General features: G+C 43.1%; 1 protein-coding gene across 1 annotated transcript in view; it reads right to left on the bottom strand.

Annotated features, from left to right (window-relative positions):
- Positions 1–19,929, bottom strand: part of LOC134490098 (olfactory receptor 13H1-like) — a 41,848-nt gene extending 21,919 nt beyond the window's left edge. Inside the window, exon 1 of the mRNA XM_063292979.1 lies at positions 19,432–19,929. Within this exon, the coding sequence (XP_063149049.1) occupies positions 19,432–19,572 (141 nt within the window). The 5' untranslated portion in view covers positions 19,573–19,929. The remainder of the gene's footprint in view (positions 1–19,431) is intronic.
- Positions 19,930–22,555: the final 2,626 nt, after the last annotated feature.

Raw genomic sequence — 22,555 nt, 5'->3', positions numbered from 1 at the left:
GGAGAAGTCAGAGGCATCAGCCTGCACTACAAAAGGCTTAATTGGGTTAGGATGCTGCAAAATAGGTTCAGTGGTGAAAATCTGTTTGAGCGCATCGAACGCTTGTTGGCAGGCTGGGGTCCATCTCAATGCCCTTTGCTGAAATTCTATATCCCAGGTAATCAATTTGTGATTGATGGAAGGCACACTTGGACAGTTTCGCATACAACTCTGCTTTTCTCAGTTTAGCAAGCACTTGACGCACCAAGTGAATATGTTCCGCCATGGTTTCAGTATAAATCAATACATCATCCAAATACACTAATACCCCTTTAAATAGGTGGTCATGCAAGACCTCATTGATGAGTTGCATAAAAACCCCAGGTGCCCCAGACAAACCAAAAGGCAACACGTTGTATTGGAAAGCCCTGAGAGGACAGTTAAACGCTGTTTTCCACTCATCCCCCTCCCTTATGCGAATGCGAAAATAGGCTTCCCTTAAGTCTAATTTTGAGAAGATTTTACCTTTGGCCAGATGTGATAACATATCTTTGATGAGGGGCAAAGGATATTTATTTAATATTGATACTGCATTGAGCCCGCAGAAATCGGTACATAGTCTCAAAAACCATCCTTTTTTGGTCTAAAGAGAACAGGTGCCCCCACCAGGGAGTTTGCTGGCTCAATGAAACCCCTAGCTAAGTTTTTGTCAATGAATTCCCTCAGTGTAGTCAGCTCTTTAGGGGACATGGCATAGATTTTTGGGTGAGGTAATTTCGCATTGGGCAGAAATTCAATGGCACAGTCTGTCTTTCGGTGAGGCGGTAACCGATCTGCTTCCTTCTCTCCAAACACATCTGCAAAATCTTGGTATTGCCTGGGCAGTCCTTCTAGGGGTTCAAGGGTTTGTACAGTGGTGGTAGCCACCCATCCACCCTTAATGTCCTCCAATAAGTCTTTTTCTGGTGCTTTATAAAATCCATCAGCAAACGTTACAGTTCTATGCAGCCAGTTGATAAAAGGGTTTTGTTGTACGAACCAAGGCATTCCCAAAATGACTAAAGGACCCCCCACTGGAGCTATGACAAAAGGTAATTTCTCCCAATGGGTACCCATTTGTAAAGCCACCAGTCCTGTGGAGTGGGTGACCGCCTTTCCCCCAGCCATAGTTCCGTCCAATTGTGTGAAGATCATTGGCCGTTGCAAAGGGAACGTGGGCAGTTCTAAGGCAGCTACAACATCGGGATGCATTAGCGAACATGAACAACCTGAATCTAGCATAGCCCAGACTTCCACAGTTTTGGTTCTAGATCCCAATTTCAATTTGACAGTCAGTGTAGGAAAATTCCCACTCACCGAATCGTGGTTGCGCCCGGTTTCTTCCACCTGCCCAACGGCGCCCTTCAGAGCAGGTGGTAACCTTTTCCCGCCGGCTGGTCGAACTGTAATTCCTCCTCCTCTTCCCCAAATGGGAGGTCTGAAGGGTCGACTTCTGCGCAGGCAGCCCTCATCTTACGCGGTAATGATGGCGATTTTCCTGACGGTTTCCCTGGCCGCTCCTCCGGTCTGCGTCTCGGGCACGAAGTGGCACAATGCCCTTCCTTCCCGCATCTCAGGCATTGACCTTTCGCAAATCGTCATTCTCTTTCTTCTTCCCAACTTTTCGTTTTAGGGCGGGTTGAAAATCCCATGGTGCGAGCCCCTCTACTTGCTCTGCCCTGCTTCAGTTCCTTGCTATGGGCAAACATTTCTAGAGCGTTTTCTGCGCTGCCCGCCAACTGTATCCACCCATACAAGGTTTTGGGATCATCCCGACACAAAGCCCACCAGAGGACTTCCGTCTCCAGTCCTTGTTTAAACATTTCCACCAAAGTTGACTGGGACCAATCCTCTACCTTCCCCGCCAGGGCTTTAAATTCCAAAGCGTAGTCTGCGACGAAGAGGGTTCCCTGATAAAGTCTTTTCAGTGCCCTTTTCGCTCTCTCTTGGGCCAAGGGGTCTTCAAAGTGCTGTTTTAGTGCCCACAGAAACTCATCAAAGTCCTCTAACTCCATAGCTTCTGTTTGGCATAACTGCACATACCAATCCGCTGCCCGCCCCTTTAGCTTGTTAGCAATAATATTAATTTTACCCTGTTCCGTACAAAAACTTTGCCCCCAATCTTCCATATAATGTCTAGCATTAGTAATGAAAAAGGATAGCTTGGTAGGGTCGCCATCAAGTGGTGAAAGGGTTCTTATCGGCTCCACCGACTGTGATGGCTCCGCAAATGTCAACGCACGTTGAGCCCCCAGTGGTGGCCGATCCCTGGTTGCTCTCGACTCCCGTCCCCTCGATTGTCGGGAAGCTCGAGTCCTGCTTCTTCCCCTGAGTGACGGGGACCTCTCTCTCGGGTAAACCAGTTGTGTGGGGTCTTCCTCCCAATCTTCCTGCAGGGACACCGACCCTCTGGGGATATCCTTCAGAAGGGCCACTATCATGTCCATTTTATCCTCTATTGCTTTCATGTGGGCAGGGGTGACAGGCTCCTCTAAGGGTCTAGTGGTCACTACCACCCTCGGTGATAATGGGAGTTCAGGTTCCCAGGATGGCTGTGGTGAATCCCTCCCCGTTCTTGCTTCCACCTCGGGCTGGAGTTCACCCCTTGTAGCACCCTGCACCGCCAACAATAGATCATCCAATTGGGCATCCCGCTTCTCTCGGCCGCTGCCCTTTGCGCTCGCGAAGTCGGAGCCACCAGGGTCTTTGTTGAGTCCGGCTCCTCTTCGCTCCCATCACTTTCGCGTAGTTGAGGTTCTATCATCGCTAGCGCTCCCCTTTACCCAAACTTGGATGGGGCTAGTGGAAGATGATATAAATGATTCTCAGCTTTATGTAATGGTTGCCTAATCCCAAATACTCAGTCTCACAAGCCCGGGCTTAAAGATAACTGATTTATTAAAGGAATAGTATGCAAATACAGAGAAAGCTGAGAATGAGCAAAAGCGCGCCAAATACAAACTTAAAAGCCTTGCTTCCAACCCAGTCCCGCCCCGAGCGCTCATTAGCAACCACCCCCACCCAGGTGCTAGCAACCGTTACATGTGCCTGGGAAAGTAACCTTGAACAGAGTTGCAAACCCAAACATACATTCCAAAGTAGCAAAATAAAGAGCACAGCAATAATGGAAAATACCAGGAAGCGTTCAAGCATGTAATACACGGATCGACGGTTTGACATGTGAAACGTTACGATGTTAACAGAACATCGAAACAGTGAACATGACAGTTAAAGGGACAGCCTGAATTGCAAATCACAAACAGAGTTGTTTTTCTGGCTGAATCTAATGGGAAAGAAGAAGCCCTATTCTGTAGGAGGTCCTTTGCGGAGATGTCTGAGTTTTTAAGGGGGGCAGTTGGGCTGTTTGATTTCTGTATGAAAAAATGCCTTGTGTGTAATATGGAAATACATCAATGTCTTGGTATATTTTGAAGTGGGGTAAAAGTTTAAGAATGTTTAATTGGATTGATAATGAGGCTTTTATGATTTCATTTCTCTTTAATTTGGATTAAGACTTACTGGATTCTTTTTAAGATTTGTTTGATTTTTAAGATTTATAAGGTAGAATAATAATTGGTTTTTAGCTTTAATAGGGTTAAGATTGTTATAGTAATATTAATTATAAAAGTAGACAACGTATATGTTTTTATAATTTGATTTTTATTATAGTGGACAGAAATCTATAGAAGAGTGGTAGGAAGGAAATAATTAAATAAATGTTGTTTTCTGGGGGAAGGCAGTTGATATAGAGACTTATATACTTCTTTTTTTCCCTTAATATAAGAGGAAGGAGCAATTTAGTGATTTATATATGTGCTAATGGAATGATTTATAAAAATAATGTGATATTGGTTTGACATAGAGGAAGGGATTGTTTATGGAAATTGCTGTATATTCTTGTTGGAAGTCAGAAGTCACCTGTTTATGTAATCTTTGAAAATTCTTTTTCTTGTGTTTCACATTTTTAGTTTCTTTTTTTGTTGTTGTTTTTGTAGTTTTTTGCTTTTTTGTAGTTTTTATCTTTGCTTCAAATTTAATAAAAAACTTATTAAAAAAAGAAACATTAATGAGCAAATTAAAAGAATTTGGTGCACTAGCAGAGGTTAAGATTAATAAACAGAAGACAAAGATGTTAACAAAAAATGTGAAAATTCAAGTTCAAACAGAATTGATGAATAAAACACCTTTTAAGATTGAGAAGAAGGTAACATATTCGGGTATCACTATGACAAATATGAATTGTATGTTCTTGCAAAATAACTAAATTAGGGCATGGAATGAAGGTGAAAAAGGTGTGTTAAGATGGCAGAAACTATAACTCTCATTTCTGGGGAGAATTTCCCTGATTGAGATGACTGTCTTGCCTAGAACGTTGTTTTTGTTTCAGACAAGAACCGTTTTGTGGAGTCCTTGGGGTTCTCTGAGCTTGGCTGTTTTGTTGTTTCATTACCCAACCAGGTAACATCTTCAGTGCGAGAAGGGAGTGTGGTTTGCTTGTTCTGATACAGCAGCTTGCCGTGTCAGTGTTGGTGGGGGTGCTGTTTTCTCCTTGGTAGTTCCTTGATTAGGCTGTTGTTTACTGCTTGATTGTTGTGTGCTGTTAATCCCTGTTTATGAACTGATGCACCATTTATACAGTGGCAGAAGGATATATCTAAATTTGTGTGGCAAGGAAAAAGAAAACCGCGAATTAAAGATAAGGTGTCACAAGATGCAAAGGAAAGAGGAGGATTGGGTTTACTTGGTTTGAAATTGTATTTTGCAGCTTGCTGTTTGGTTTGGAGGAAAGAGGGGGTGCTGCTGAGAAATAGAAGGCTTTTGAAGGACACGACCTGAGATTTGGGTGGGAGGGATATTTGTGGTACGGCAAAGTCAAGTTTAATGTAGATTTTAAATATCATATGTTAGACGTGGCATAGTGAGAATATGGAATAGAACCAAACCCAGGTTGTGCCCAAAAACACCTTTGTGGCTCTCAGCTCAAGAAACATTTTCTGGGTGAGAAATAATAAGCAAACAAAAATGGCTAACGTCGTGAGATACTGGAATTTTGTCAGGGGGATGTAAAACAAAATCAAGAGAAGATCTGGTGGCAGAGGGAAATCCTTCTCAATGGTTTTCTCATGTACAGTTATTAGAAAGATTTAAAGTAGACAAAAGAATTCATGGTTTTGAATATTGTAAGACTGAACTTTAAATAGAACTGCCTACAAATGACAAATATTTAATTCCTAAAATGTATAAACTTTTGTTGAAATTTGAAACAGAAGAAGAACAACTGAAAGAATGTGTGATGAAGTAGGCTAAATATTTTGGTTATAATATACAGATGGAACAATGGGAAAATATGTGGCTGAGAGGATTGAAATTTACACTGCATAATAATCTTAAAGAGAATTTTGACAAAACGATGTATCTTTGGTATATTTCACCAAAGAAATTGTCTAGAATGTATAAAGGTACATCAAATGTTTGTTGCAGATGTGAACAAGAAGAAGGGACATTTTATCATGTTTGGTGGATGTGTAAAAAAGCTGGGAAGTTCTGGATTCAAATACATACACTAATACAGAGGATCTTCAGCAAAGGATCGTTACCTTGTTGTGGTGCTGGAGCTTGAGCACCTCAATGATGCCATGAGCTAAACCGTGAAGGGCCACCCAAGACAGGAAGGTCGTGACAGAGAGGTCAGACTAAATGCGATCCCTGGGGAAGGTAATGGCAACCCACCCCAGTATTCTTGCCATGAAAACTAAATGGATCAGTACAACCAAAGATATGTCGGTATACCATCGGAAGATGAGACCCCCAGGTCGGAAGATGCTCAAAATGCTACTGGGGAGGAACAGAGGATGAGCTCAACTAGCCCCAGATGTGATGACGCAGCTAGCTCAAAGCCGAAAGGATGGCTAGCGGCCGACGGTGCTGGTGGTGAACAGCGAATCCGATGTTCTAAGGATCAACACACCATTGGAACCTGGAATGTAAGATCTATGAGCCAGGGCAAATTGGATGTGGTTATTGGTGAGATGTCAAGATTAAAGATAGACATTTTGGGCATCAGCGAACTGAAATGGACTGGAATGGGCCACTTCACATCAAATGACCACCAGATCTATTACTGTGGACAAGAGGACCACAGAAGAAATGGAGTAGCCTTCATAATTAATAGTAAAGTGGCTAAAGCAGTGCTTGGATACAATCCAAAAAATGACAGAATGATCTCAATTCGAATTCAGGGCAAGCCATCTAACATCACAGTGATCCAAATATACGCCCCAACCACAGATGCTGAAGAAGCTGAAGTACAGCAGTTCTATGAGGATCTGCAGCACCTACTGGACAACATGCCTAAAAGAGATGTTATTTTCATCACGGGAGACTGGAATGCTAAGGTGGGCAGTCAAATGACACCTGGAATTACAGGTAAGCATGGCCTTGGAGAACAAAATGAAGCAGGACGTAGGCTGATAGAATTTTGCCAAGACAACTCACTCTGCATAACGAACACTCTCTTCCAACAACCTAAGAGACGGCTTTATACGTGGACTTCACCAGATGGACAACACCGAAATCAGATTGACTACATCCTTTGCAGCCAAAGGTGGCGGTCATCTATACAGTCAGTAAAAACAAGACCTGGAGCTGACTGTAGTTCTGATCATGAACTTCTTCTTGCACAATTTAGGATCAGACTAAAGAGATTAGGGAAGACCCACAGATCAGCTAGATATGAGCTCACTAATATCCCTCAGGAATATGCAGTGGAGGTAAAGAATCGATTTAAGGGACTGGACTTAGTAGATAGGGTCCCAGAAGAACTCTGGACAGAAGTTCGCAACATTGTTCAGGAGGCGGCAACAAAATACATCCCAAAGAAAGAGAAAACCAAGAAGGCAAAGTGGCTGTCTGCTGAGACACTAGAAGTAGCCCAAGAAAGAAGGAAAGCAAAAGGCAACAGTGATAGGGGGAGCTATGCCCAATTAAATGCAAAATTCCAGAGGCTAGCCAGAAGAGATAAGGAATTATTTTTAAACAAGCAATACGTGGAAGTGGAAGAAGACAATAGAATAGGAAGGACAAGAGACGTCTTCCAGAAAATTAGAAACATTGGAGGTAAATTCCAGGCAAAAATGGGTATGATCAAAAACAAAGATGGCAAGGGCCTAACAGAAGAAGAAGAGATCAAGAAAAGGTGGCAAGAATATACGGAAGATCTGTATAGGAAGGATAACAATATCGGGGATAGCTTTGACGGTGTGGTTAGTGAGCTAGAGCCAGACATCCTGAAGAGTGAGTTTGAATGGGCCTTAAGAAGCATTGTTAATAACAAGGCAGCAGGAGACGACGGCATCCCAGCTGAACTGTTCAAAATCTTGCAAGATGATGCTGTCAAGGTAATGCATGCTATATGCCAGCAAATTTGGAAAACACAGGAATGGCCATCAGATTGGAAAAAATCAACTTACATCCCCATACCAAAAAAGGGAAACACTAAAGAATGTTCAAACTATCGAACACTGGCACTCATTTCACATGCCAGTAAGGTAATGCTCAAGGTCCTGCAAGGTAGACTTCAGCAATTCATGGAGCGAGAATTGCCAGATGTGCAAGCTGGGTTTAGAAAAGGCAGAGGAACTAGGGACCAAATTGCCAATATCCGCTGGATAATGGAAAAAGCCCTTCAGCAAAGGATCGTTACCTTGTCGTGGTGCTGGAGCTTGAGCACCTCAATGATGCCATGAGCTAAACCGTGAAGGGCCACCCAAGACGGGAAGGTCATGACAGAGAGGTCAGACTAAATGCGATCCCTGGGGAAGGTAATGGCAACCCACCCCAGTATTCTTGCCGTGAAAACTAAATGGATCAGTACAACCAGAGATATGTCGGTATACCATCGGAAGGTGAGACCCCCAGGTCGGAAGATGGTCAAAATGCTACTGGGGAGGAACAGAGGATGAGCTCAACTAGCCCCAGACATGATGACGCAGCTAGCTCAAAGCCGAAAGGACGGCTAGCGGCCGACGGTGCTGGTGGTGAACGGCGAATCCGATGTTCTAAGGATCAACACACCATTGGAACCTGGAATGTAAGATCTATGAGCCAGGGCAAATTGGATGTGGTTATTGGTGAGATGTCAAGATTAAAGATAGACATTCTGGGCGTCAGTGAACTGAAATGGACTGGAATGGGCCACTTCACATCAAATGACCACCAGATCTACTACTGTGGACAAGAGGACCACAGAAGAAATGGAGTAGCCTTCATAATTAATAGTAAAGTGGCTAAAGCAGTGCTTGGATACAACCCAAAAAACGACAGAATGATCTCAATTCGAATTCAGGGCAAGCCATCTAACATCACAGTGATCCAAATATACGCCCCAACCACAAATGCTGAAGAAGCTGAAGTAGAGCAGTTCTATGAGGATCTGCAGCACCTACTGGACAACACGCCTAAAAGAGATGTTATTTTCATCACGGGAGACTGGAATGCTAAGGTGGGCAGTCAAATGACACCTGGAATTACAGGTAAGCATGGCCTTGGAGAACAAAATGAAGCAGGACGTAGGCTGATAGAATTTTGCCAAGACAACTCACTCTGCATAACGAACACTCTCTTCCAACAACCTAAGAGACGGCTTTATACGTGGACTTCACCAGATGGACAACACCAAAATCAGATTGACTACATCCTTTGCAGCCAAAGGTGGCGGTCATCTATACAGTCAGTAAAAACAAGACCTGGAGCTGACTGTAGTTCTGATCATGAACTTCTTCTTGCACAATTTAGGATCAGACTAAAGAGATTAGGGAAGACCCACAGATCAGCTAGATATGAGCTCACTAATATCCCTCAGGAATATGCAGTGGAGGTAAAGAATCGATTTAAGGGACTGGACTTAGTAGATAGGGTCCCAGAAGAACTCTGGACAGAAGTTCGCAACATTGTTCAGGAGGCGGCAACAAAATACATCCCAAAGAAAGAGAAAACCAAGAAGGCAAAGTGGCTGTCTGCTGAGACACTAGAAGTAGCCCAAGAAAGAAGGAAAGCAAAAGGCAACAGTGATAGGGGGAGCTATGCCCAATTAAATGCAAAATTCCAGAGGCTAGCCAGAAGAGATAAGGAATTATTTTTAAACAAGCAATACGTGGAAGTGGAAGAAGACAATAGAATAGGAAGGACAAGAGACGTCTTCCAGAAAATTAGAAACATTGGAGGTAAATTCCAGGCAAAAATGGGTATGATCAAAAACAAAGATGGCAAGGGCCTAACAGAAGAAGAAGAGATCAAGAAAAGGTGGCAAGAATATACGGAAGATCTGTATAGGAAGGATAACAATATCGGGGATAGCTTTGACGGTGTGGTTAGTGAGCTAGAGCCAGACATCCTGAAGAGTGAGTTTGAATGGGCCTTAAGAAGCATTGTTAATAACAAGGCAGCAGGAGACGACGGCATCCCAGCTGAACTGTTCAAAATCTTGCAAGATGATGCTGTCAAGGTAATGCATGCTATATGCCAGCAAATTTGGAAAACACAGGAATGGCCATCAGATTGGAAAAAATCAACTTACATCCCCATACCAAAAAAGGGAAACACTAAAGAATGTTCAAACTATCGAACACTGGCACTCATTTCACATGCCAGTAAGGTAATGCTCAAGGTCCTGCAAGGTAGACTTCAGCAATTCATGGAGCGAGAATTGCCAGATGTGCAAGCTGGGTTTAGAAAAGGCAGAGGAACTAGGGACCAAATTGCCAATATCCGCTGGATAATGGAAAAAGCCCTTCAGCAAAGGATCGTTACCTTGTCGTGGTGCTGGAGCTTGAGCACCTCAATGATGCCATGAGCTAAACCGTGAAGGGCCACCCAAGACGGGAAGGTCATGACAGAGAGGTCAGACTAAATGCGATCCCTGGGGAAGGTAATGGCAACCCACCCCAGTATTCTTGCCGTGAAAACTAAATGGATCAGTACAACCAGAGATATGTCGGTATACCATCGGAAGGTGAGACCCCCAGGTCGGAAGATGGTCAAAATGCTACTGGGGAGGAACAGAGGATGAGCTCAACTAGCCCCAGACATGATGACGCAGCTAGCTCAAAGCCGAAAGGACGGCTAGCGGCCGACGGTGCTGGTGGTGAACGGCGAATCCGATGTTCTAAGGATCAACACACCATTGGAACCTGGAATGTAAGATCTATGAGCCAGGGCAAATTGGATGTGGTTATTGGTGAGATGTCAAGATTAAAGATAGACATTCTGGGCGTCAGTGAACTGAAATGGACTGGAATGGGCCACTTCACATCAAATGACCACCAGATCTACTACTGTGGACAAGAGGACCACAGAAGAAATGGAGTAGCCTTCATAATTAATAGTAAAGTGGCTAAAGCAGTGCTTGGATACAACCCAAAAAACGACAGAATGATCTCAATTCGAATTCAGGGCAAGCCATCTAACATCACAGTGATCCAAATATACGCCCCAACCACAAATGCTGAAGAAGCTGAAGTAGAGCAGTTCTATGAGGATCTGCAGCACCTACTGGACAACACGCCTAAAAGAGATGTTATTTTCATCACAGGAGACTGGAATGCTAAGGTGGGCAGTCAAATGACACCTCGAATTACAGGTAAGTATGGCCTGGGAGAACAAAATGAAGCAGGACATAGGCTGATAGAATTTTGCCAAGACAACTCACTCTGCATAACAAACACTCTCTTCCAACAACCTAAGAGACGGCTTTATACATAGACTTCACCAGATGGACAACACCGAAATCAGATTGATTACATCCTTTGCAGCCAAAGGTGGCGGACATCTGTACAGTCGGTAAAAACAAGGCCTGGAGCTGACTGTAGTTCAGATCACGAACTTCTTCTTGCACAATTTAGGATCAGACTAAAGAGATTAGGGAAGACCCACAGATCAGCTAGATATGAGCTCACTAATATTCCTAAGGAATATGCAGTGGAGGTGAAGAATAGATTTAAGGGACTGGACTTAGTAGATAGGGTCCCGGAAGAACTCTGGACAGAAGTTGGCAGCATTGTTCAGGAGGCGGCAACAAAATACATCCCAAAGAAAGAGAAAACCAAGAAGGCAAAATGGCTGTCTGCTGAGACACTAGAAGTAGCCCAAGAAAGAAGGAAAGCAAAAGGCAACAGTGATAGGGGGAGATATGCCCAATTAAATGCAAAATTCCAGAGGTTAGCCAGAAGAGATAAGGAATTATTTTTAAACAAGCAATGCGCGGAAGTGGAAGAAGACAATAGAATAGGAAGGACAAGAGACCTCTTCCAGAAAATTAGAAACATTGGAGGTAAATTCCAGGTAAAAATGGGTATGATCAAAAACAAAGATGGCAAGGACCTAACAGAAGAAGAAGAGATCAAGAAAAGGTGGCAAGAATATACAGAAGACCTGTATAGGAAGGATAACAATATCGGGGATAGCTTTGATGGGGTGGTCAGTGAGCTAGAGCCAGACATCCTGAAGAGTGAGGTTGAGTGGGCCTTAAGAAGCATTGCTAATAACAAGGCAACAGGAGACGACGGCATCCCAGCTGAACTATTCAAAATCTTGCAAGATGATGCTGTCAAGGTAATGCATGCTATATGCCAGCAAATTTGGAAAACACAAGAATGGCCATCAGACTGGAAAAAATCAACTTATATCCCCATACCAAAAAAGGGAAACACTAAAGAATGTTCAAACTATCGAACAGTGGCACTCACTTCACATGCCAGTAAGGTAATGCTCAAGATCCTGCAAGGTAGACTTCAGCAGTTCATGGAGCGAGAATTGCCAGATGTACAAGCTGGGTTTAGAAAAGGCAGAGGAACTAGAGACCAAATTGCCAATATCCGCTGGATAATGGAAAAAGCCAGGGAGTTTCAGAAAAACATCTATTTCTGTTTTATTGACTATTCTAAAGCCTTTGACTGTGTGGACCATAACAAATTGTGGCAGGTTCTTAGTGGTATGGGGATACCAAGTCATCTTGTATGCCTCCTGAAGAATCTGTATAACGACCAAGTAGCAACAGTAAGAACAGACCACGGAACAACAGACTGGTTTAAGATTGGGAAAGGAGTACGGCAGGGCTGTATCCTCTCACCCTACCTATTCAACTTGTACGCAGAACACATCATGCGACAAGCTGGCCTTGAGGAATCCAAGGCTGGAGTTAAAATCTCTGGAAGAAACATTAACAATCTCAGATATGCAGATGATACCACTTTGATGGCTGAAAGCGAAGAGGAACTGAGGAGCCTTATGATGAAGGTGAAAGAAGAAAGTGCAAAAGCTGGTTTGCAGCTAAACCTCAAAAAAACCAAGATTATGGCAACCAGCTTGATTGATAACTGGCAAATAGAGGGAGAAAATGTAGAAGCAGTGAAAGACTTTGTATTCCTAGGTGCGAAGATTACTGCAGATGCTGACTGCAGTCAGGAAATCAGAAGACGCTTAATCCTTGGAAGAAGAGCAATGACAAATCTCGATAAAATAGTTAAGAGCAGAGACATCACACTGACAACAAAGGTCCGCATAGTTAAAGCAATGGTGTTCCCCATAGTAACATATGGTTGCGAGAGCTGGACCATAAGGAAGGCTGAGCGAAGGAAGATCGATGCTTTTGAACTGTGGTGTTGGAGGAAAATTCTGAGAGTGCCTTGGACTGCAAGAAGATCAAACCAGTCCATCCTCCAGGAAATAAAGCCAGACTGCTCACTTGAGGGAATGATATTAAAGGCCAAACTGAAATACTTTGGCCACATAATGAGAAGACAGGACACCCTGGAGAAGATGCTGATGCTAGGGAGAGTGGAAGGCAAAAGGAAGAGGGGCCGACCAAGGGCAAGGTGGATGGATGATATTCTAGAGGTGACGGACTCGTCCCTGGGGGAGCTGGGGGTGTTGACGACCGACAGGAAGCTCTGGCGTGCGCTGGTCCATGAAGTCACGAAGAGTCGGAAGCGACTAAACGAATAAACAACAACAATGGAAAAAGCCAGGGAGTTTCAGAAAAACATCTATTTCTGTTTTATTGACTATTCTAAAGCCTTTGACTGTGTGGACCATAACAAATTGTTGCAAGTTCTTAATGGTATGGGGATACCAAGTCATCTTGTCTGCCTCCTGTAGAATCTGTATAATGACCAAGTAGCAACAGTAAGAACAGACCACGGAACAACGGACTGGTTTAAGATTGGGAAAGGAGTATGGCAGGGCTCTATACTCTCACCCTACCTATTCAACTTGTATGCAGAACACATCACACAACAAGCTGGGCTTGAGGAATCCAACGCTGGAGTTAAAATCGCTGGAAGAAACGTTAACAATCTCAGATATGCAGATGATACCACTTTGATGGCTGAAAGCGAAGAGGAACTGAGGAGCCTTATGATGAAGGTGAAAGAAGAAAGTGCAAAAGCTGGCTTGCAGCTAAACCTCAAAAAAACCAAGATTATGGGAACCAGCTTGATCGATAACTGGCAAATAGAGGGAGAAAATGTAGAAGCAGTGAAAGACTTTGTATTTCTAGGTGCGAAGATTACTGCAGATGCTGACTGCAGTCAGGAAATCAGAAGACGCTTAATCCTTGGGAGAAGAGCAATGACCAATCTCAATAAAATAGTTAAGAGCAGAGACATCTCACTGACAACAAAGGCCCGCATAGTTAAAGCAATGGTGTTCCCCGTAGTAACATATGGCTGCGAGAGCTGGACCATAAGGAAGGCTGAGAGAAGGAAGATCGATGCTTTGGAACTGTGGTGTTGGAGGAAAATTCTGAGAGTGCCTTGGACTGCCAGAAGATCAAACCAGTCCATCCTCCAGGAAATAAAGCCAGACTGCTCACTTGAGGGAATGATATTCAAGGCAAAACTGAAATACTTTGGCCACACAATGAGAAGACAGGACACCCTGGAGAAGATGCTGATGCTAGGAAGAGTGGAGGGCAAAAGGAAGAGGGGCCGACCAAGGGCAAGGTGGATGGATGATATTCTAGAGGTGACGGACTCGTCCCTGGGGGAGCTGGGGGTGTTGACGACCGACAGGAAGCTCTGGCGTGGGTTGGTCCATGAAGTCACGAAGAGTCGGAAGCGACTGAATGAGTAAACAACAATACAGAGGATTTTAAAGATTAATATACAGTTGAAACTGGAGGCTTTTCTTTTGGGAATGATGGATGAACAGTTGAAAAAAGTCATGGAATTTTGTTTTTATACATGATAACTATATCTATATATATCTCTATATACAAAACACTATTGAAGGACAAGAAGTTTGGGACTGATACAAAAGTATATGATCAAGACTCTTCTGAGCATGTGAACACATCACTTTCTCCCCTCTGCCCCTTGTTGCACATTGTTTGCTACCGACTACTGGAAAGGTATGGACAGATGATGGGTGTCCACAGACCATATTTCGGAGGGTTCAAGTGAAATCACATCCTGCCTCCTAAAGAAACATTAATGAGCAAATTAAAAGAATTTGGTGCACTAGCAGAGGTTAAGATTAATAAACAGAAGACAAAGATGTTAACAAAAAATGTGAAAATACAAGTTCAAACAGAATTGATGGTTAAAACAGCTTTTAAGATTGAGAAGAAGGTAACATATTCGGGTATCACTATGACAAATATGAATTGTATGTTCTTGCAAAATAACTATGTGAGGGCATGGAATGAAGGTGAAAAAGGTGTGTTAAGATGGCAGAAACTACAACTGTCATTTCTGGGGAGAATTTCTCTGATTAAGATGACTGTCTTGCCTAGAATGTTGTTTTTGTTTCAGACAAGACCCGTTTCGTGGAGTCCTTGGGGTTCTCTGAGCTTGGCTGTTTTGTTGTCTCACTACCTGACTAGGTAACATCGTCAGTGCTAGAAGGGAGTGTGGTTTGCTTGTTTTGAGGACAGCAGCGGTCTGTGGAGTATGCAAACGTCAGTGGTGGACAGGGTGAACAAAAAAACCTGAGCAACCTCACAATCTCCTTTGGAAAGTAGTTGCAGCAGCATTCAAGGACCAAAATCAAAAGATGTGGAATCTTATGCAACAGTTAATAGGAGGCCATAGGCACAAGCTAAGTAAGGCTTATTTCAACAGTTTCAATACTCACTGATCCTAGGGTTTTGGGGAGAAGATGCTATGTGTGTCTTCCACACTTCTAGCAAGATTCATGATCCCATATGCCTTTGATAGCCTGCACAAACTCACAAACTTTGCCTCTGAGTAAATCCTCCTACTCTGGTGGAATCGAAACATCTTGTCTTTCAGTGAATATAGATGCAATGTGGTATTATTTCCAAATGCCTACTCACCTAGACCCTTCCCGTTTCTCCTCTTAAATGGAGGTAAATTGGTGTTTGCCTTTCCACAGTTGCAAATGATATGTCATGTCATTTAAAACATCTATGGACCAGAGTATATTATTATTTATATTGCTATGTTCAATGTTGTTTTTAATGTGAATTTACAAATATGGGAAACTGTGTGCTGCTCAGAATTGGTTTTGATTGGAGGGGCTTATGAACCTTGTAACTAAATAAATAATATGAATTAATCCATAATCTTAATCAGTTGGAAATCTGCTTCTCTGTCTTGTCTGAACTATCCAACATTCCAGTGGGCAAATTGGCACATCTGGATATCATTATTGTAGGTTTAATGTAGAGTATATTATGGGAAGGTAGCAACAAGGTCAAGTAACAATGTAATGGGCCACAAATTATACTATAAAATATTGTTTACTAGTGTTGGATGTACTGTAGAATTATAAACACATACATAAAATACAATAGTAACAATAAAAAACAATGAAAAACAATGAAAAAGGCCCGAAACAGACAATATATACAAATAAATACAAAGACAAGGATAAACAACCAACCCTACTAGCTAACATCCAGAAGCCTGACTAAATGTGTTTCAGCTTAGAAGCCTTCATCAGTAGTCACAAATATAGGATTATAATAATGTTGAGTAGTACAATTAAAATATAGTTTGTTATAAACCCTTGTAAAATAGACTGCTACACACCTTAAAATGATAAAATACAAGTTTAAATTGTATTCATAGTGGTAAGAAGACATACCATTTATTGTTATAGATATACCTACAGTACAACCAAGCAAGTGCATAAGCTGGGTACAGAATACCATCTGCATAAATAAAATGAAATGAGCCTGGCCAAATTAAATAAGGAGTGGAGAATGGTGGAGAATGGTGTCCTCTGCATATTAGGTCAACCCGGACAGTTTGCTCAATGGGTTCTGTTGAAAGCAGCAGCAGCCAAAGCTACCCCAGAAGCGCAAACAGTTCCACACTTGAGGGTGTGCGTCCCCTTCCCTGCTAGAACAAAAGTGGGGGAGTGGGGGGAATGGTTTGCAGTGCAGTTCTAGCTCTGGGTCAAAACCTCCAAAGGCAGGTTCAAGGGGGCGGGGTGAGCACCGAAGCCAGACCACACGCCAGGCCTTCCTCCCTGCTTTGCCTAGACAAGCCAAAGATCCAGGTCCCCAATGGCTTGCTGCCACACACTCCGTGAGTTGTCCAAAGAGCTGCTGCTGCCCAACAATTCACACCTCAAGCAAACCGGGATTCCTGCTTCCCTTGGCAATGGGCTGCCTCTGGACTGAAGCTCCACATCGGGGCCCTCCCCCCCAAGGAGAAGCCTGTCCCATCCCCACCTGCACTGCCAAAAGGTGCCATCTCAGAGAAAGATGCTGCCTCCTGAGACCAGCCAGGCATAGCTGAAGAACCTCCATGCATTGGCCATGGCTGGCATCTCTGCTGCTCATTCCTGGGAGGCTGTGGTGGGGCAGGCATTAGAAGACCATTCCAATTTAAATTCTGTTAGGGTATATATTCGTCTATATACCCATCCTTGGATAAGGCAACCTTTGAATTTTTAACCAAAATGCCAAGAAAAATGCACCACCTACAGAGAAGCCAACCCTTGAAATTTTCATATGTTTCAGTTTTCACAATCTGCTTATCTGTGGATAATCCACGGATTATCCATTTTTGCATTGTATTTAGGTTAAAAAAAATTGAATGTACTTATCTGCGAGTATGGCATATACCAGTATTTTAAAAAAGTATTATTATATATACTTGCGGATATGCCAATCCATGGGTAAGCTGAACCCAAATTTGAGGTATACTTCAGCACCTAAACTTCTCCTGTTGTTTGCAAGTATATGGTATTTTATAATGGCATTCCCCAACCTGATGCCCGCCAAAATTGTTGGGAGTTCTGGTTGTTGAAATCATAACACATTCTTCCTTAAAATTCAGTATTGCTTATTTCCTCTTGTGTTTAATAGGAACAGTAATGGTTGCTATTAAATGCTTTTTTCAGAGGTAACCAGTGATTGTCAGCAATAAGAACTTACATGGTACATGGGGAGCACATCTGTATATTACATTAATTTTCTTCTTTCAACAAACTTCCAAAAAGCCGCCTTCACATCCTTGTTCCTCACGCTGTAGATCAGAGGATTGAGCATGGGAGTCAGAGCCCCATATGTTAAGGAGATGACCTTGTCCTTTTCAGAAACGGATTTGCCTTCCGGTCTCAAGTACATGATCATGAGTGTCCCATAAAAGACACTGACCACAGCAAGGTGAGAACTGCAGGTGGAGAAGGCTTTTCTGCGTCCCTGGGCAGAGCTTATATGCAGAATAGCCAGGCCGATGCGGCCATATGTCACAACTATGAAGCCAAAGGGAGGGATTAGCAGAAAGAGGCAGGAAACCTGCATAAAGAGCTCACTGATGAATCTGTTGGAGCAAGCCAATTTGAGTAAAGATTGCAGTTCACATGCAAAATGGTTGATGATGTGATGGCCACAGAAGTCAGTGGGTTGCAAGAGACCACTGATCAGGGCTATCAGGAAGGCAAGGACCACTGATGTGGCTATCAGATAAATGCATAATCTCCAACTCATGATCTGCATGTAGTGTAAGGGCTGGCATATAGCTGCCCAGCGATCATATGCCATGATAGCCAAGACAATGCACTCTGTTGCAACCAGAAATACACCAAGGTACATTTGGGACAAACATCTGGAGAAAGCAATTGTGGGCCTGTAGATGAAGCAGTTCACCAAGGTTTCAGGAAGTGCATTGTTGGTAACAATAAAGTCTATTGTGGAAAGGACAGAAATGAAGAAATACATGGGGGTGTGAAGCTGTGGGTCGGCAATGCTCAACATGATGATGAGCCCATTGCCAAGAGAACTTATGAGATACACCATCAAGAGGAAGCAAAACAGAATAATCTGAGCTCGGGGATATTCTGATAATCCAATTAGGATGAATTCAGTCACCAGTGATTCATTTGAAGTTCGTACCATATTCTCTCTCATTCTCTCCTGCAGGAAAGAAGGAATGATAAAATTACTGACTACATTAGGGAGAGTTGCAATACTTTCACCATCCATCTTTATATTGCCAAAGTTACACAAAAAAAGTAAAATCACATTGATACGAAGACTGCTTTGCAGATCATGCCAAGACAGAATTTGTTTTAATCATGACTTACTGAATACATTAGCTGGATTCCCACATGGGTAGGTTCACACACTGCATTAAGGAATAAATTTCTATGCAACTGCAGTGATTGAATATAATGCTAAGCCAAAACTAAATGAACTACATTCTGCCTCAGCTACGTGTCCAAAGTCAATCCCAGATTGAAGATGGGGAAATCTCTTTCCAAAACCAATGAAAGCAGCAAGCTGGAGGCAGTAGCTCCATTCCCACCCCTACTGGGTCAGTAGAAACCCTCATCTGCCAGCTACTGAAACAGAACAAAAACATCCTGAGTCAACTGATTAGAGGCAATGCAGTAACACTCAGACAATGCACAGTGCAAAGGAGGACCAATGCTGGCCTCAAGGATGCCTCCCTTTCCTCTTTGGATCCGAAAGAGCAAAGGAGTGGGTGCCACGCAGGGTAAATTGTAAGCGAGTCCAATTGTTGTAGGGCACAGTGTTGTTTCTAAACCTGAGGCACCTCTAATAAGGAATCAGCCTTACCTTTCATTTGCTTGGCTTTGTTATGTTAGAAACAGTGCAATGATTTTTTTTCCTTATAATAATACTTTGGGATTATTGTTAGTTAAATGATGATCATTACTTCACTTAATGGTACCAGTTAATTCACACATACACACAAACACACAAACACAGCAGTCTGGCACCTGCAAGTCGGGCTCACTTCGTAGCAACTGCATAGGATTGCCACCAGGCAGAGCTGCATCTAAAGACACGGCTTCAAACTCTCCTCTCTGGATCAAGGTCTCAGTGAACTGCAGTTTTTTATAGATACAAACAGAAAAATGCCTACCCACGTCAATTACCCTCTACATTTGTCTTTTTACCTCTAAAGGTTTGCTTACCCGGTGTTCTTCCAGTGATGAACTGTCAACAGCTTTTTTTTCTATTCCCAAGTAATTGTGAAGAGCAATATAGGGAAAGATATTTGGACATATTTGCTCCCAAAGAAACTGGAGTTTGATGAAATTCAGTTCTAGCATCATAAAAAACTCATCCGCTCATTTCAGAGTCTTCATATCGTGTCCTTTTGCTAAGGTTGGTGTTTCTCACTGTGGTTATTTTCTCCTCTGCGTAAGAACTTGAGAAGGAAAAGCATCACTTGAAGCAGGATAGTATGCTGGATCTGTTCTTTGCCCTGGCACTGAAAACAGCTCTGCGAGTGCCTTGAGGCAAAAGAGGTTTTTTCATTCTCTTCTTTTCCCCTGTGGTTGATAAATGGCATCAACAATTTCACTAGAAGTCCAAGGTAAATTTCCAAGGACAGGTCTTCAATGGAATGTCAAGGGAATTTCCTGCCCATTAACAGTTGAAACTCAAACAGATAAATTATGTCAATATTTACATTGAAGAGTGCCATCCTTTTCCAGAAAGGCAACCATTACAGCAAAACCAGCTAAGTTTTCTTAGCTTCTCAGAGGCTAACAACATTGGTAGCAAGAAATGGCTCTGGAAGCCAGCATCCTGGTGTCCTTCACAACTACAAGAGTATCCAGGGGCAGGAGAATAGACAGAAGGGGGCTGTCCCACAGGAAACAGGCAGAAGCAATGGGAGGCCCAGATTTGCTGACCTAGAACCCTTCATTTCAGACCTCTCCCCTATGCACATCAATGTACCCTACATTGCCCATATAGAGTCTGGAGGTGGGCTAAGAGGGAAAATGTCGCTTCCAGAACGGAGCACTTAAAGGTCCCCTCAGGCTGGCTCAGCTGTGGACGGATGGTGAGGTACAAGTAGTGGCCTGTGGATATGTCCTCTGGAAATAGCTAGTGGGCCATTGTGGATCAAGGGGAAGGATAACGCTGGATTTGCCCCTGGAGGTATAAAAAAAGAATTCTTATAATCTCAAAAGAAAGCTACTTGATAACTTTAAACATTACCTTTTCCTCTCCCTCTCATTTGTCTTCCCTTTCCTCCTACTTCCAGGCTCTCTTGAATGATGATGATTATATAGGGCCATTCTAATCTGGATTCCCAACAGGATCGAGAAGTGAAACAGCTTGGGACACCGTATTGGATGGCTAGTTGGTCCTTTTTTTACTCAGATCTCCTTAGAGCAAACCATCCCAGTCCAGCCTCTTTGCCACAATCCCCTCCCATTCCAGAGCCAACAGAAAGTCACGTTGCCCTGAATCTTGCTGCCTTTCGGTGTCCTGACTACTCACCAAGAACAAGTGTGTGGTGTGCTGCTGGCTGCACAGCTTTAATGTGCAACACTCTGAGGTTGTGATTGGTGGTTCTCTGGCTGAAATCTCAGTCTCACCCAACATAACCCATCATGTGAAAAGCCTCCTCCAGTTGGCATGCACAACACTCTAGTTACACCATGCACTGCATTTTTTTCCTTTTTTTTTTTCTCATTGTACCATCAACCAATTTAATTTGTTTTGATTCCTTAAAGCGATGGGTCAGCCAATCAACTCTTCTAGCTATCAACCTCTAAGTTGCTCCTCCCCTCATGGAATCTTCTTATGGTAGTTTACAGATTTCAAGGTGATCTCATCCCATTTCTCAAACTCCAGGTCTTCCCCATTCTTTACCCAGCAGCTGCACAAATTCAGAGGCCCATTCCACCTTTGTACGGCTACACAGTAATTGCTTTGCTGACTGAGAGTCCTTTGGTGTTAGAATGGCTGCCCCACTGGCATCTGAGAAGGCTTTTTCTGCAGATTCATTTCATTTCATTTATTTATTTATTTATTTAGCACTTTTTCCCACCACCCATCTCAAACACGACTCATTTCACTTTTTGTTCCAATTTCCGCTGCGGCCTTGAAGCCCTGAACAACTTGTATTGATAATATTTTATGTACTGAACCTGAACGGCTGCTTAACACCTTAGGAACTTGATCTTTTGTGAGCAATATTCTGATCAATTTTAAAGGCTGGCTCTGTAGTGGAGCACCTGCTTTGTTTAAGTAGTTAAGCCAGCACTTCCAAAAAGATTTCCTTCATTACCAAAACCAATTATCAGAGAGTCCTTTTTACTCAATATAGGTAAAACTCTTTAAGTCAATTGAAATGTCCCTGTAGTGATTGTGTAACAGGTTCATGTGCCGTTACCCCCCCCCAAAAAAACTACTTTTACCCAATTTTGTTTAATGTGCCCAGGTTTGGGAAGCACTGAGTTAAGCAAATCAGAGGTGGAAGTATTTTATGTCTTACTTTTTGAACCATTGAAAGAGGACATGAGGCATGTTCTCCTGCTTTTCAAGTTCTAGAATCTCTCCCAGATGCAGGGCAGTTGTAAACAGCAAGTGCTCATCTCCCTTTCATGGCTGAAGAGCCAGCGTTGTCCAAAGACGCTTCTGCAGTCATGTGGCCAGCATGACAGTCAAGGAACACTGTTACCTTCCCACCAAAGTGGTACCTATTTATCTACTTGCATTTGCATGCCTTCAAATTGCTAGGTTGGCAAGAGCTGGGGCAAGTGCGGGAGCTCACTCCATCACATGGTGCTCGGGTCTCGAACTGCCAAACTTGCAACCTTCTGGTCGACAAGCCTGGCGTCTTAACCTTGGAGCCACCACGCCCCTACTCTCAGCTCCCAGCAAAGCACTGGCAGTTGCTGAGCAGCCCTGAACAAAACCAAAACCACCGTTTATAGACCATTAACCTACTACTATGTAGGTTATCACAAAGACAAGACAAAAACGCAGTGTAAATTATAGCATGACCTTGGAATGTTTGTGATAAACCCATCTGGATGTCCCTCTTATTTATCCCTTCCTACTGGGTCAGCATGCTAGCTGTACTGTCTTTGAGACATGGTCAGTGAATATAAACAATGAGGTTTCCTGGGCCCCTGGTTCCTCTCTGATTCCTCCCCTGTCACCACCCAGGGCCAATTCAACTTTGCTGTGAATGTTTTCTTACAAGGGAACGAAGCACTTGTGGTGGGGCATGCCATAGGTCCGGTAGGGAGTTCAGCTAACATGTGTGTAAGGGTCCCTTGTATCACCACAGAG

Source organism: Candoia aspera, chromosome 2, assembly GCF_035149785.1.
Source record: "Candoia aspera isolate rCanAsp1 chromosome 2, rCanAsp1.hap2, whole genome shotgun sequence".
Classification (NCBI taxonomy): Eukaryota; Metazoa; Chordata; class Lepidosauria; order Squamata; family Boidae; genus Candoia; species Candoia aspera.
This window is presented reverse-complemented; position numbering and strand designations above follow the sequence as displayed.